This window comes from Cetorhinus maximus, chromosome 20 (assembly GCF_964194155.1).
Source record: "Cetorhinus maximus chromosome 20, sCetMax3.hap1.1, whole genome shotgun sequence".
NCBI classification, from domain to species: Eukaryota; Metazoa; Chordata; class Chondrichthyes; order Lamniformes; family Cetorhinidae; genus Cetorhinus; species Cetorhinus maximus.
This window is the reverse complement of record NC_135898.1, coordinates 90,867,623-90,884,073: the sequence shown is the minus strand read 5'-3', so window position 1 is coordinate 90,884,073 and position 16,451 is coordinate 90,867,623. Positions and strand designations below refer to the sequence as shown.

The following is a 16,451-nucleotide window of genomic DNA, read 5'->3' as shown; positions in this document are numbered from 1 at the left end:
CGGGAACATCAGGAGGGATTTCTGCTACGCTCCTTAGATTGCAAGGCACGATGGAGGAGTCCGTCCGCCTTCAGTCTGAGGTGATATCGACAGCATACTAATGCACTGAAGTCAACATTGGTAGGATGGAGACCTTGGTCCAGGACATCAGTCCTGCACTACTGCACGGGCTGAACTCCATTGCTGATGCCATAATTGGCCTCCGACAGTGTCAACATGAGGGGTGCAGGGCAGCTCGATCTCACTCCAGCTTCCCATTCTCCTCAAGGAATCAGCCAGAGGCTGTCGAGCACCCATAGAGAGGAGGATCAGCAGCTCGACACGCCAGGGCTATCCACCCAGGTGACTTCGGGAATGTCCGACCGATCCAAATCCCCTTTTCCTGTGACCCCTGCAGCTCCAGCTCAACAGGCTGAGGAGGGTGCAGCTGGCCCACAGCAGGACACCAAAGCAGACCAGAGCCCTCCAGGTTTTGGCCCTCTAGAGGACACCTGCCAAGGTCATCGCAGACAGGGCGTAGCAGTCAGCAGGCTGCCTCCACCTCCAGTGTGGATGCTGGGGAGCACCAAGACATAGCAGCAGGGTTAGGAAGGTTAAGAAGATATAGTTGCACAGCCTGGGTATGGGTGTTAATCACTTGTATGTAATGTTCACTATTATCAATAAACTGCCAAGAATGCCTCCTTGCCTGTGGCTCCTTGTTATGATGAGCAGTGTTCATGTCAATCAGATGTGAAACCTTGGTTCCTGGACAAGATAAAGGTAGTGTCTCAGTCCAGGGCCTCTTCTCCGTGCAGTATGTAACCTTCAGACCAGTGTGATGGTCTGGCTTTACACTCATCGCACACATTAGTGATGCCTGTGCCTCAATGGTGCCAGTCATTGCTGCAAGAATGTCGAGGACAGGCTTCACAGAATTCCATCTTTCTATGTACTCTTGGCACCTTTGAGGTGGGGCTGTCTGCCATCTCTTCAGCATCTATGACCGGTGACTACTGTGCTCCTGAAGGGGTCAGGTGCTGAAGGCTGACAAAAGATCAGGTTCATTTAAAGTTTCACGGCTGTGTCTCTATGATATGATCACAGAGCCCAAGTGAGCTGCCCTCAGCCAGACAGGAGTCAGACATTCACAGAAGCAATGTGAAGATCTATGGAATATCCTCATTGCACGTCGTCACCATCCTCCTGGAATCTAGTGACTATTAGGGCCTCTGCTACGTCTCCATGACATGAGCCTGAGCACTGAGGGCATGTGCACTGCCATCAGCCACACAGGAATCAAACGTTCACAGATGCAAGGTGAGGATATCAAGACTATCCTCACTGCATCTCATCATCATCCTCCACGAATCTTGCGGCTATGAGGGCCTCCCGAGCATGCCTGTCTCGTCTGGCCAGTGCGATGGCCTCATCGCCGGCATCCTCGCTTTCGAGGATCTGATCATCGTCATCCCCTTCAACATTCTCCTCATCAGAGGAGACATGCAGGTCTTCCATCTCCTCAGCCACGTCCTCCCCCGTTGTAGTGCCAGGTTGTGGAGCGTGCTGCGAGCGACAATGATGCGCGACACCCTCGGCAGACTGTATTGCAGTAGTCCACCAGATCTGTTGAGGCACCAGAACTTAATTTTCAAAATGCTATCTTTTGCTGCACCAAAGTCTAGGTTGCGGCATGAGCCTCGTTATACTGTTGCTCTGCTGCACTCTGAGGCCGCTGCACAAACATCATGAGTCACGTCATCTGTGGGTAGCCCTTGTCCCCGAGAAGCCAACCCTGCAGCCTCTCTGGACCCTGGAAGCTGTCAGGGATCTGAGACCTGCTACGGATGCAGGAGTCGTGGACGCTCCCTGGTAATCGTGTGCAGACCTGTAGGATGCATTTGTGGTGGTTGCACACCAGTTCAACAATCAGTGAGAGGAAGACCTTGCGGTTGATGTCGTTGACTGCTTGCTGTCATGGAGATCTAAGCACCATGTGAGTGCAATCGATGGCACCCTGCACCTGTGGGAAACCTGAGACCTGCGCAATTCCAGCGCTCTTGCTTCCTGGCTTTCCTAATCCCAGGCAAAATACACAGTCCTGTGCCTTCGCAAAGATGATGTCCGTGACCCTATGGATACACTTGTACGTGGAAGCTTGTGAGATCCCACACAGGTCACCTGTGGAGCCCTGGAAGGAGCCATTGGCGTAAAAATTGAGAACCACGGTCACTTTCATGGCCACTGTCAGTGGATGACCCCCCCCCCCGTGTCCCTATGGCACCAAATCCTGCAGCAGGTGGCATATGTGACTGACCAGTTCCCTTGACATGCACAGCCTTTGGTGACACTGGCTTTCAGTCATCTACAGGAATGTCAAGCACCGTCCATTGACCCTGGGTCTGGCGAGGCACCCACGAGCAACAGTGTGCGCAGCAGGCTCTGTCGTCCCTTCATCTTGAAGGCGGTGCTGCTCCCTTTGCCGAGCCAGGCGCCTCCGCCACTTTCTTCTTCTCCTTCTCCTTCTCCTTATTCCACTTCTTCTTCTCTCCCTGTAAGCTATGAGGCATACTACTAAGTCACCAGGCTCCATGATCTTGATGTTCTCTTCTTGCAGGATTAAAGAGAGATGCGTGGGTTAGCGTAGGTGACTTAAGAACCTCTCTTGGTTAAGTCTGAAGGCCCCTTCACACATGCAGGAGAGTGTTGGCCACCACTTCGATGGCCAGTGTCCTCATTGGCCCTGAAACCCCACCCACCTCCACCCCACTCCACTTGACTGACTGGCGGTGGCTTCGACCACTTGACTGCATGCTGTTCTCTCACCTCAGGCGAAGGCATTCTCCTAACCCGCACTGCAAGGCTGCACTGTAAGCTTGGACCATGAAGTATACTGGTCCACATCTTAATAAAGACATTGCAAGGGGCTGTGAGCACCTCCACCAGTGACTGCCACACGGCTACCTTTTGCTAGAGGATTCTACAACTTGCCCAATTGGTTAATTGCTCTGCTGTTCCCTAAAATGCACGTTAATTTGCTTTCTGCACCCGAGGAGGTAAAAGGATTATGGAGCATTTGATGGCACTTTCATGCTTTTGCATTGCTTGAGTGGGCAGAAAAGCTTCAGAGGCCCAACTCCAAGCTGAATGGTCGCAGCAGTGGAAGAGTGCTCACTTTTGACAAGGTTTTCCAAGCGCGTGGCCGGCCAGACGCACACTAGAACCCTTGCCCCGACACCGCACTGAAAGCCAGCCGGGAAAAAGCGACTTGCCTGTGACCCCACCCGGCGAATTGTGGGGCCTCTTCCTTGATGTCGCATGGGTAGTGCTCGCGAGTGCTGTGCAAGGTTATGTGCACTCGCCTCTGAGTTCCCCTCAAAGTTCAGGTTGCCAGGTGCATGCCTTTTAAAGGCAGTTGTGAAGAACACCATTCTGAAGTCACGCTGACGTGGGTAGTAAATTTGACGGGGAATGATTCTGGCGAACAGAGCTTATAATGAGATGGTACAGTATTGAAATTAGATTCCCAACATGAGCAGGCGGGAAATGCGACCCGCCATTGACGGGTGGAGCGGACAAGCATAAACTGGTTTCACACCGGCATGAAGCTGATTTTTGGCCTTCTCACCATGTTGTACCTCCCCGCCCGCCATGATGCCTGATGCCAACGGGGCTGGAAAATTCTGACTGATGCCAGCTTGTAAGTAGAGATTGGATTAGTGTTTGAAGGAAACAAGTAAAGGCTATGGGAATAGGGCAGGCATTTGCAATTTGGATGATTGTTGGTATGACGGATAAACACCAAGGACTGGATGGGCCAACTAGCCTATTTCCACGTTGCAACTTCAGTGTACTGTCATGTAAAATTGGTGTTGCAATCAAACATTTCAATTTATTTACTGCATGTGAAATTATGTTGATGCTTCACTGAGGTTGCAAATCTAGAAATCCTATTTTCTTTTTATTAGGGTGGACACAGCAACAAAAAGGATAATAGCAGAAAAAGCTCAGAATTCAACAGACAGTGTATCTGAGGATGGAGCCAGGAGAATTATCCATCTTTACACCAGTTCAGATGATGTGTGCCTAGGTTTTAATATCAGAGGCGGGAAGGAATTTGGCTTGGGAATATATGTGTCCAGGTAAGGTTCAGCTTTCTGTTGAAAGTTGTTTATACAAAGTTAATCAGCATATTGATCTTGCCAGCTGTTAAAGAGTTCAAGGAGCAGAGTCTCATGATCCCTATTCTTTATTTTTAAAAATCAAAACACCTAATCTGTAAACTGCTGGTAGGCACTGGATTGGAAAAGATTATGGTCTATGCTTTTCAGTTGTAGGCAAAATCCATTAATTTTAAACTTATAAATGCCTATTTTAAAATAATATAAGGAGAAATTTAACACAACCACATTTAGCATTCATAACGGAGTAGAGCATGGTTGGAAAATATACCCTTGTGTGCTTCCAAGGCGTCACCACACATGCAGAGAATCAATAGCAAGACACAAAAGCAAATAACAAATGGTTTTCGAATAAAAGGCTTTTCGTTCAGGCCAGCCAAAATTCTTTTTAGTTCTAACAAAATGTTAGAATTGTTACATTGATGTTTAAAATATTCACATGAACTTCTTGTTAGGAGAGAGATGATGTAAATGTGATCATGCACATGACTACACAAAACTAGAATGATGTGGCTCTCATGTCTTACATTCCATTTGCAGTGGAACTTGCTTGTCACAAATGGAGCATTTTTATGCTTCACTGCAAATCCATATACTTTGTTCATCAGATGTGTATCATTTTGCTATGCTATTTAAATATTTAAAAGTATATGTATAATAATGCATTTTATTTATATGTTACACAGAGTTTATGGGGATAAAATTGATCGACAGCGATACCGCAAAACGGGATGATAGTGAACTGGCTGACCATTTTACATTGCACCCAAATGTATTTTTAGTTGAAGTCAGTGGAAAATAAATCGGGCGCAATTTGCCATCAGCCTGCTTTGCGCTATTGCAGTTGACTAGTTTCACCAGCCCTCTCCCCTATCATTGTTCCCTATAAGCTGCATAAGTGCACAGCCACGTAACACTCTTAAAGTGGCCACTCAGCAAAACAAGTAGGCTTCACACAACCAGAAATTTTAGAAAGAACATTGTCCACACATCTCTTTTTTTCTGCACGTCTTGAAGAAAGTTTCGCAACGCAGTTAAGTCTGGGGCCATTTCCCTTTTTGAATGCTTCAAAAGCACAATGATTGCTTTAATTTCCCTCCAGCTTTTTAACCTCCCTTCATTTCCTCTTGACGACGTTGGATTCATTCCAGGCTATGTTTCTGTGGGCACCAGGAGCCTTTTAATACCTTCCCCAATGGCTTGTCATGAAGATACAATAATTTTCATAATATTATTGTAATGTATTGTGAAGGTGGGTTAATGGGGGGTTTGGATTAGTTTCTCTGTGTGTAAGTGTGATTGTATGGGTTTTAATTGAATTACAGACAGCTGGTCTGGGTGCTTCGATGTATCAGAAGGGAAACTAGGTTTGAAATGCTAAATACGTGAACATGGCTGAAGTTTTAGAATGTGAGGCATGAAGAACATTTGCATTTTTAGATAAACCAGAATCGTGAATTTCAAAGAGATGGTAAGGTGTTACACCTAGCCAAACAGTGTTTTTATTTTTCCCAAAGATTATGGATTAAATGAGTGCTATGAAAGATTTATATTATGGAAAACAGTAAAATTGCAAAGACATATTGGAACAATGGGATTTACATTAAAAGTGGAGAAACATGTATAAAGAAGATGAGGTATGTGGAAGGAAGAAGGCATTCTAAGATCCAACAAGTGTGAAAGCCTCTAGCCTCTATGTACCAAGCTGCTGTCTCCAGGAACCAAAGCTAAGAGAGTTCATTTTTGTATTGTGTGCTTTGCCTGGGTCTGTTAAAACCTTTTTGTTTTACTGTTTCCTTAATGGTGGTGGAACTGGGAGTCAGATTAATTAGGGGAGCTAGGAGTTACCACAGTAGTAATTTGTAGACCTATGTCTGTGCTTAAAATCATTTATTTTATTAATAAATGTTTAATTTAGTTCTATAAAAAACCTCTAAGACTCGGTGGACTTATTACTGCTGATTTCAAGGCACGCATCTGGAAATAAAAATACAAATTGCAAAACAGTTGTGGCAGCTGTTTCAAGTTTCTCGCTGGGATTTGAGCAGTTCAGCATTTACCATCCGCTGTCCCATAACAGGCTATTCTTTATCTGTGAACTGAGAGTGTGGATGTCACGTGTGTTAACTCTGTTTCAAACATGGGGTGGGACATTCCTGAGCCCAGAATAACTGTCAGAAGCAGACATCTTCTTGTTTTTACCCTACCCTTCATAAATTTAAGGTACTATAACCAATTGTAGTCGTCCCACTACTGCCTGGCCAGAAAGCACTAATTTAGTACAACCAGACTTTGCTCATTTGTATAGTAAAATATCAACTGAACCATCACAAATGCTCTGATTGCATGTGTCTCTTCGTTTTCTGTTTTATTGAACACCTTTGTATTAAAGATAATTATTTAATGGCAGAGTTGATCCCGGAGGACTAGCAGAGCAGAATGGCATTAAAGCTGGTGACCAAATCCTGGCAGCCAATGGAATAAGCTTTGAGAAAATTACCCACAGCAAAGCAGTAGAAATCCTGAAGAGTTACACACATGTTATGCTGACAGTAAAGGTAATCATATATGTATCACTGTATCTACAATGCATTGCAATATTGTTGTGCAGAATTGGTTTTTTCCCTTTCCAGAACGCTTTTTTACAAAATATAGTACATATTTATATTGTTTTAAAAAATTCTACAGTATAAATAGATCTATGTAGAAAACATTCTGTTTTCATAATAACATTGGGATTTGGCAAATTGCATTTACCTTGGCTAAGCTCCAGTGTTCATCAGATAATGATATATGAAACTGATCTGTTTGTACACAACTAGACTAACAGCTGGAAAGGAAAGAAGTGTGACAGCAATCTGCTGATTAAAAGTGCCTTGTGTGTATAGTTTGTATTGAAATAATTGTTATAATATATACTGCATAGTGAATACCCTGATAATATACTGCAAATCATAAAATGAGTGCCCTCTTTCATAAATCATGTTGCTATATTATTTTGCTATTACCGTGATACAGACGGTAATTATACCCTTGATATCACAACAATTGACAGTGCTTTCATCTAATGATGTATCAGTGAAAATAACAGATGGTAAAGTACATAAAATTTCACAAATCTGGAAGCTGTGCTGAATATCCTCCAAATGTATTTAATAATCTGATCTGAAACAGTGGAATCAAAACAGTGACCCTGATATTTATGGGGAGGCAGAGAGGGAATGGGAAGGAAGAGTTCTGGATGGGAAACCTAGAAGTTCAGGTTTCCTGGAAGTCATGTGAAAAATGACAATGGAATATCTTTTGAATGTTGTCACCAGGTTTCCTGCCTGACAGCCAGTCTAATATATATACTCAAGAGCAAAATAGTATAGATGCTGGAAATCTGAAATAAAACAGAAAATAATCGCTTGGTACTACAGAACTTGAGTATTGTTGACAAAAAAGGCATGCTGTTGAAGCTTTTTACATTGCACTCATCAGGACAGATGAAAGGATGCCAAATTTCAAAGGCAGCAACAATTTATACCGCATGAGAAAAGGGTGCATTGGTTGCCAAGTCAACTCTGGTCAAACTGTTCCCACGGGGAATGCACCAGGGAGCTTTTGTTCCCTGCTATTTTGTTAAATTCAAAAAAGGCACAATGCCTGGACGTGTTCCGCTTGCCTACAGAGGACAGGTCCCTGCATATGAATATATGTAGCTTTTAGCAAGCATAAGTGAGCCACATTTTGAGCCCTTTCTCACCTTTTTACCTGCCAGGTTTCTTGAGGCCTGAAAAACCTGGTTGAAATTCATTAAAAAGATGAACTTGTGTAAAAATGGTACCACACAGCTTTCTCAAAAAAAAATTCCGACTGACCCGCTTCATGACAGCGGATTGGTCACCAGCCAAAAAAGCTCATGGACCTGAAACGTTAACCAGTTTCCTTGCCACAGATAATTTCAGACCTATTGCATGTTTCCAATATCCTCTTTTTACTTTAGAATAGAACCATTGTTATCTTTAATGTACAGACTTGAATGTTGCTGAAAAGAGAAACATGTTGCTGAAGCTTTTCATCTCGCACTCATCAGGACAAACGCAAGAATTCTAAATTTCAAACAATCACAACCAATTTATATAAAAGGGTGTCCTTTTCTTCTGTGGTATAAATTGTCAGGGTTGTTTGAAATTTGGCATTCTTGCATTTGTCCCGAGTGCAAGACAAAAAGCTTCAGCAATGTGTCTCTCTTTTCAACAACATTCAAGTAGCTTTAACGTAAATAGCCATCAATACATTCAGAAAAATATATCCGGTTCTAAATCAGAATGTAAGATGAAAATTGCTGAATTCAAACTAACTTGAAGAACTAAGAGCATTTAAATAACATAAATGAAGAGGGGATTATATTGTCTGCAAGAATGATTTTGAATGTTCGGATACTTAAAAAGTTCCCAGGTTATTAGTATTTGCAGCAGTTCTATGTGCTGTTGCCATGTAATATGCCCCTATACCTTTTCAACTTCGAAGAGTGCTTTAGGGAATTTATTATTTAGCAGGTTCTCAGATCAGATTCTCTTCTAAATACACTTTGGTCAAATCACTGATGTATTTCATGTCTTTGCTCAGGAAGTTGGCAAATATCCAGCATACAAGGAAATGGTGGCTGAATATAGTTGGCTGACTAAATGTAAGTACAAAACAGAAGCCTCAATAAATATTACCATCCAGCACTGCTTGTCAATCTTCTGATGTGAAAGGCTGCTTAGCTTTATTCACTCATATATTTTGTTTTGTCACATTCCTTTAACCAAATAGAATAGGATTTAAGGTATATTTTTCTCTCTGTAGAGTTGATTTTCATTTTTATTCATCATTTTATCCCCACCTTTTATCCTATTTTCGATCTTTTCGCCTCACCACTGTCGTGCCCACCCCCCCCTCCCCCCCACCCCCACACACAAGGGCCACCTGTCACTTGTTCATGTTGTTCTTATCAGAGTACTTACCCTTGTCCTGCTATTATTACATTCTGCTTTCTTACCTTAATGCCACTTTCAGCACCTCTATCCCTTACCACTACCATTAAAATCCCCTTTGTCTTTTTGTTTATGACATCTTTGTCAACCTCTCCTTTGCCCCCACCTACCGCTGGCCTTCTATCCAGCTTCACCTGCTCCACCCCGCTTAAACAGTATAAATTTCATCACATTTTTACTTCTTTTTAGCTCAGAAGAGTCAGACAGACTTGAAACATTAACTCTGTTTTTCTTTCCACAGATGCTGTTAGACCTGCTGAGTTTTTCCAGCATTTTCTGTTTTTATGCCTTGATTTTACTGGTTACTTACCTTTTTCCCCTTACTACACTTGAAATAGGAAACTTGCGCCTTATATATTGTGTCTTTGTGTTTCTAAGCGGATCTCCCAAGATCCTGCTAGAATGTTGGTAGAAGGTAAGTTAAAATTGTAGAGAAACAATCTAAAGAAACATTTGTTTTAGCCATTTCTATGGAGGTCCGATGATCTACCACTGGAAAACCTCCCTCGAAATTCTAGCTGTGTGCATGTGCCCATATATTGTATCAGTCTGTCATTCACTACATATTACACTTCAATAGAATGCTAAAAAATACAGGCTGTAAAATTGGGCTCCGCAGCATCTGTAGTTTCAGTACTTTGGTACCAAAATGTCATCTGCACCGTGCACACATACTCCTGATGTAGTATGTGCTAATTGCCATCTTGTTGAGGACATTAGTGCCGGCGTACAGAGCTTGTGCTGGAAATAGGCAGATTGTGGGGTCAGTCATTGTGGAACACTGATTTGATGCCAGCGCTGCCATTTTCAATCATTTCCAAGCTAGCACCTGATTTCAGTAGCACAACTGAACATGTGTTCAGCAGCAAGAAGAACCCTCCCGGTCAATGCTATTTAAAGGGATTATCACCCACATTCAGATTAGTTGCTGATTATTTTCTACTGGCTTTGTTTTGAGTTTGAGATGCTTGGTGTATTGCACAGATGTTTAAAGTTGTGGAAATCGACAGGGAGTGGTTTTTCACATGGAGAAGGCCCTTGACCTGACTTTACCAGTTCTAGTTGGACCACCAGCTCTTACTCAGTATGCTCTAGTTACCATCCCCCTTAGGTTGCAGCATGAGAGGGCAATAGAGCAGAGGTAGCAAAGAAGATAACAAGCTTCTCACTGTAGTAGGAGGAGTAGGGGAAGGGCTCTCAACAGGAAACCTTATCCACCTAGGGTCTTCCGTGACCATTTCTCTTAACCTCAAACTAAGCCAGGAACAGCATAGGCAACATCTGCATTTTGCGAAGGAGATTCTCACAGACCTCTGCCACCTCTTGCAACTAGACCTGCATCCTCAGAGCAGTACAAGGAAGGCGCTGCTAGTAGATGTGAAGGTGACGTGGCCCTGAATTTCCTTAAATCAGGATCCTTCAAGGGTGCAGCAGGCAACATCTGTAACATCTTCCAGTTCCACCATCCACTGCTGCATAAGAGAGTTGCCAGAGGAGGGCCATTGTGCTCTTTCTGAACAGAAGGAAGCAGGTGAACTGTGCAAGTGGCTTTGCCATGACAGCGGGCACCTCCACGGTGCAGGTTGCCATCAAATGCACATATGTAGATTTACAGGTGCCGGATCTCAATGCCGAGATGTAGCGCAACTGCGAAGGTTACCACTCACTGAGCAGTTGGCGTGTGACCATGCTTAGCACATCATGCAGGAAAATGCTCGCTATCTTGGCAGCAGTTATGCTGTTTTCTTCCTGCACTAGTCTGCTGTTGCCTCAGTATTTGAGCAATCACATCAAACTAGGATGTGGCTGCTGGGCATCATTAGAGTTTAGAAGAATGAGAGGTGATCTTGTTGAAACATGTAGGCCTAAATTTTCAACTTGGCAGGTGGGCACGATCGGCGGGCCAGGGAGCGGTCGGGAAACGGACCGCTGACCGCGATTGGCCCCCGACCGCGATTTCACACTGGCTGGCCAGTTAACGGCTGAAAAGCTCAGCGCTGCCGGGGTGGGAGCGGGAGGAGGGCAGACAGTGGGAAGGGGGGAGGGTGGGCAATGATGTCGACGTGGGCGATTGCTGACAGAAGTCCCCTGAAGGTAGAGAGCTGCCTCAGGGAGCTGAAGACCCAAAACCCAGGAAATAAAGTTTTTTAAATCAGGAAAAAAATTGTCCAAGCATCACAATCAGGCACAAGAACATATAGATTATAAAAATGCTGTCCACAGATTTCTATTTTTGTTTTATTTAATAACGAAAACCCCATCCTGCCCTTGGATGAGGTTTGATGAAAAATGTAAAGGCCACTTGGCCACTTCTCCCGTCCGCCAACCATAAGGTTGGATGGGCTACGTAAAATGACAGGCAATTGCGCCATTAATAAGATCCTTAGGGAAATTGACAGAGTGGCTACTGAGAGGATGTTTCCCCTTGTGGGAGAGACTAGAATAAGGGGACAAGTTTAAAAATAAGGGTCTCCCATTTAAGACAGATGAGGAGAAAGTTTTTCTCTGAGGATTGTTAGTCTGTGGAATTCTCTTCCCCAGAGAGCAGTGGAGGCAGGGTCATTGGATACTTTTAAGACTGAGTTCGATATATTCTTGATTGACAAAGGTGTCAAAAGTATAGGGAGTAGACATGAAAGTAGAGTTGAGGCTACAATCAGATCAGCGTGACGACTGACGTCAAGTTAACTAGCCCGTAGTTCCCTATGTTCAGCCTCCCTCCTTTCTTTATTAATGGATTCATTTGCTAACTTACAGTCCGCTGGAACTATCCTAGAATCTATAGTTTTGGAAAATCATAACCAACAGATCGCCTGCCCTACTTTCATCGCATTGAAATCAATACAAAGAAAATCAAGCAGGTTCTACAACGCACAATGTACTTCAGCAGGTACAGCCCAGGAAGCCAAATTGTAAATAGATATTAAGCATAATCTAACAAATATTTATAAACCTTTGCCTGATCACAGCTTGTTTAAATCATAAGTGCTTGCTTTTTAATTAAACTATAAGGGACGATGTTCCTGGATCTTTTCTTTAATTCATTTGTAGAATGTTTGTGTGTCACTGGCAAGACCAGCATTTATTGCCCATCCCAAATTGCCCTGTGAAGATGATGGTGAACCACCCTGCAGTCTGTGTGGTGAAGGTACATCCACTGTGCTGTTGAGTGGGGCAGTTCTAGAATTTTGACCCAGCCATGATAAAGGAGCAATGATATGTTTCTTAGTCAGGATGGTGTGTGACTTGGAGGAGAACTTGCAGATCGTGGTGTTCCCATGCACCTGCTGCCCTTATTCTTCTAGGTGGTAGAAGCCAAGGGTTTGAGAGGTATTGCTGAAGAAGCTTTGATGAGGTTGCTGCAGTACTTATTGTAGATGGCAAACTATGGCTGCAGTGTGTACCAATGGTGGAGGGAGTGAATATTTAAGGTGGTGGATGGGGAGCCGATCAAGCAGTTGCTTTGTCCTGGATGGTGTTGAGCGTCTTAAGTGTTGTTGGAGCTGCACTTATTCGGTAATGGAGAGTACGCCGTCACACTCCTGACTTGCGGCTTGTAAATGGTGGAAAGGCTTTGGAGAGTCAGAAGATGAATCATTCACCGCAGAATTCCAGCCTCTGACCTCCTCTTGTAGCCACAGTATTCATGTGGCTGGTCTGATTAAATTTCTAATAAATGGTAACGCTGAGGATATTGATGGTGAGAAATATGAAGATGGAAATGCAATCAATGGGAGGCGGTTAGATTTCCTCCTGTTGGAGATGGTCATTGCCTGGCATGAATGCTACTTACCACTTACAAGTTTAAGCCTGGATTTTTTTCCAGGTCTTGCTGCATGTGGGCACAGGCTGCTTCATTATCTGAGGAATTGTGAATGAAACTGAATGCCTCAATCATCAGTGAACATCCCACTTCTGTCCTTATTATGGAGGGATGATCATTGATAAAGCAATCGAAGATGGTTGAGCTCAGGACACTGCCCTAAGGAACTCCTGCAGTAGTGGCCTAGAGCTGAAATGATTGGTCTGTAACAACCACAGTCGCCTTGCTTCATGCCATGTGTGACTCCAGCCAATACGGAGCTTTCCCTTTGAACCCTGTTGACTCCAATATTATTGGGTCATCTCTTGATATTGAGACAATCATTGTGACCTCACCTCTGGAATTCAGCTCTTTTGCCCACGTTTGCATCGAGGCTATAAGGAGGTCTGGAACCATGTGTGGAACTTTATGGCCCCTCCCATCAGCGGGATCTTCTGGTCCTGCCGAAGGCAACAGACTTTTGAATGACCCACCGTATTTTCCGGCTCTGCCCTGTCGTGATGGGGCCAGAAAATTCTGCCCTGTAATTCTGGCAGAACCCAAACTAGGCATCGGGTAGCTGGTTAGTGTTGCTTGATATTCTGCGCCATGGGATACTTGATTGTCTAAGCACATCAAGTATCAGAAAAAGAACTGGGTTGAGTGCATGTCTGTAAAGGAACCCATCGTTCCATTTAAAGTAGTGAAAAGCAGGTTGTCTGGCTGCTCTGTCACCTACCTAATTTTCTGAGATGCTTTGTGCCTGGGCAATCCAGTGTTCCTGGACGCAGACCCAGGAAAAGCTCCCCTTGTGGTTTAGTTAAAAAACATGTGCTTATACAACATACAAATTAGGAGCAGGAGTAGGTCACTCGGCCCCTCGAGCCTTCTCTGCCATTCAATAAGATCATGGCTGATCTGATTATAATCTTAACTCCACATTCCTGCCTACTCCCAATAACCTTTCAATCCTTGCTTATCAAGAATATACCTAGTTCTGCCTTAAAAATTATTCAAAGACTCTGCTTCCACCGTCTTTTCCAAAAACTCTCAACTCTCTGAGAGAAAAAGCTTCTCCTCATCTGTCTTAAATGGGCGACCCCTTATTTTTAAACAGTGACCCCTAATTCTAGATGCTCCCACAAGAGGGAAACTTCCTCTTCACATTCACCCCGTCAAGACTCCTCAGGATCTTAAAGGTTTCAATCAAGTCGCAATCAAGTGCATACAAGCCTAGCCTGTCCAACCTTTCCTCATTAGACAACCTGCCCATTCCTGGTATTAGTCTAGTAAACCTTCTCTGAACTGCTTCTAACACATTTACATCCTTCCTTAAATAAGCAGACCAATACTGTACACAATACTCTAGATGTGTCACACCAGTGCCCTGTACAATTGAAGCATAACCTCCCTACTTTTGTATTCAATTCCCCTTGCAATAAACCATGACATCCTATCAGTTTTCCTAATTACTTGCTATACCTGCATACTAGCCTTTTGTGATACATGCACTGGGACACCCAGATCCCACTGAATGAGTTCTGCAATCTCTCACCATTTTGATAATATGCTTCTTTTTTATTCTTCCTCCCAAACCAGACATTTTCCCACATTACACTCCATTTGCCAGATCTTTGCCCACGCAGTTAACCCAACTTACTTTCCTACCTATCTTTGTGTCATCAGCAAATTTAGCAACCATATCTTTGGTCCCTTCATCCAAATCATTTATATAAAATGTAAGAAGTTGAGGCCGCAGCACTGATCCCTGTGGCACACCCCTCATTACACCCTGCCAACTAGAAAAAGACCATTTATTCCAACTCTCTGTTTCCTGTTAGCTAGCCAATATTCTATCCATGCCAATATGTCACCCCCTACACCATTAGCTTTTATTTTCTGCAATAAACTTTGATGTGGCACCTTATCAAATGCCTTTTGGAAATCTAAGTACAGTACATCCACCTTTTTTATCCACAGCACATGTGATTCCTTCAAAGAACTCCAATAAACTGGTTAAAAATGCTTTCCCTTTTACAAAACCATATTGACTATGTTTGATTGTCTTGAATTTTTCTAAGTATCCTGCTATAACATCTTCAATAATAGCTTCTAACATTTTCCCTATTAAGCTAACTGGTCTGCAGTTTCCTGCTTTCTGTCTCCCTTTTTGCATAAAGGGGTTACATTTGCTACCTAATGATATATACATATAGATTGATCAAACATACATCTATAAATATTTTACTAACACTCGGAAGGAGAATCATCTAAGGAAGTTATTCAAAGGTTTTGCAATGCAAATATTGTTCTTTACAACCTTTATCTTCCAGATAACTTTTCCTAATGCTAAATTACAGTGCCATCTTGTTTTTTCAGTGACAAATAATCATTCTCATCGTTTTGGCTCAGACACAAATTCTTCCACTTCATCTCATTCATCTGGGACACCTTTGAGCTCCATGAGTGATTCTTTACAGGTCTTCCTCCCAACTACCCACAGTTCAACTGACATGGTAGATGTATGTATTTCCACAGAGGACTCCAAATCTCTTCAGCACAATCATCTAGAGACAATAGAGACTGCTATACAGACAGACCTCCAGCTGTCTCCCTCTTCAAATATTGACGTTTCAGGTGAACAGAGAACAGGAAAGGCGGTGACAGAGCGAAGCCGGACACTTGGGCGTACAGTACTGTTGAAGGAGACAGCCATTAGATCAGAGAGTTTTCAAGAAACTCGCATCAAACAAAGAACTTACTCCACTGGGGATTCTGCTGATGAACTTTTGCACTCTCCAAAAACTGCAGTGCTGATGGCCCTAAGCAAACCAAGGAAACCAATCAGTCGATCACAAAGTTATATTACGATTGGAGGTGAGATTATTTAAATGCAGCAAATCACAGGTTCTTTGTATCAGTTTCCGAAGGTTTCTATAACACTTTTTTGAAGTTCATTTTTAACTATATTTACCTATCTTTGAAGTATCAGAGTTTCGAGTTAATCAAATCACACTTTTTTAAAGATTATTTCTGTTGTTTCACTGTAACCTGTATTAAAGATCCTAAACCAAGGCTAACTTGGTCCTAGACATTTTAAACTGATCAAAGCAATAGCGGTTGGAGAAGGAGCCCTTAATTATTGTTTTAAAATTATTTGACTGAAAAATGATTGCTAGCTGCTTTTATTAATAGCTGATGAAACAAGAAGTATTTTATTTGTAAATCAATAACAAATAGAACACTGAAATCAAAACATAAAATGCTGAAAATAAATCACAGGCCAGTGAGTAGCTGTAAAGGGAAAAGCAAGTTATTATTTTTTGAGCATTAACTTTTCTTTATACAGATGTTGATTGGTTTGCAGTGTAATTCAAGCTTTATCAACTTTGAGCTGAGATTTCCAGCATTTATGGTTTATTTTTCTTGTCAGTTATAACCGGAAAACTGCTTCATAAACATTGG

The 16,451-nt window shown here is 42.9% G+C and overlaps 1 protein-coding gene across 2 annotated transcripts in view; it reads left to right on the top strand.

Annotated features, from left to right (window-relative positions):
- pdzd7a (PDZ domain containing 7a) overlaps window positions 1-16,451 on the top strand; it is a 103,640-nt gene that overhangs the window by 23,042 nt on the left and 64,147 nt on the right. For both annotated transcript variants that reach the window (XM_078565160.1, XM_078565159.1), the window contains 4 exons: window positions 3,948-4,121; window positions 6,571-6,718; window positions 8,775-8,835; window positions 15,366-15,863. In XM_078565160.1, the coding sequence (XP_078421286.1) occupies window positions 3,948-4,121; window positions 6,571-6,718; window positions 8,775-8,835; window positions 15,366-15,863 (881 nt within the window). The remainder of the gene's footprint in view (window positions 1-3,947; window positions 4,122-6,570; window positions 6,719-8,774; window positions 8,836-15,365; window positions 15,864-16,451) is intronic.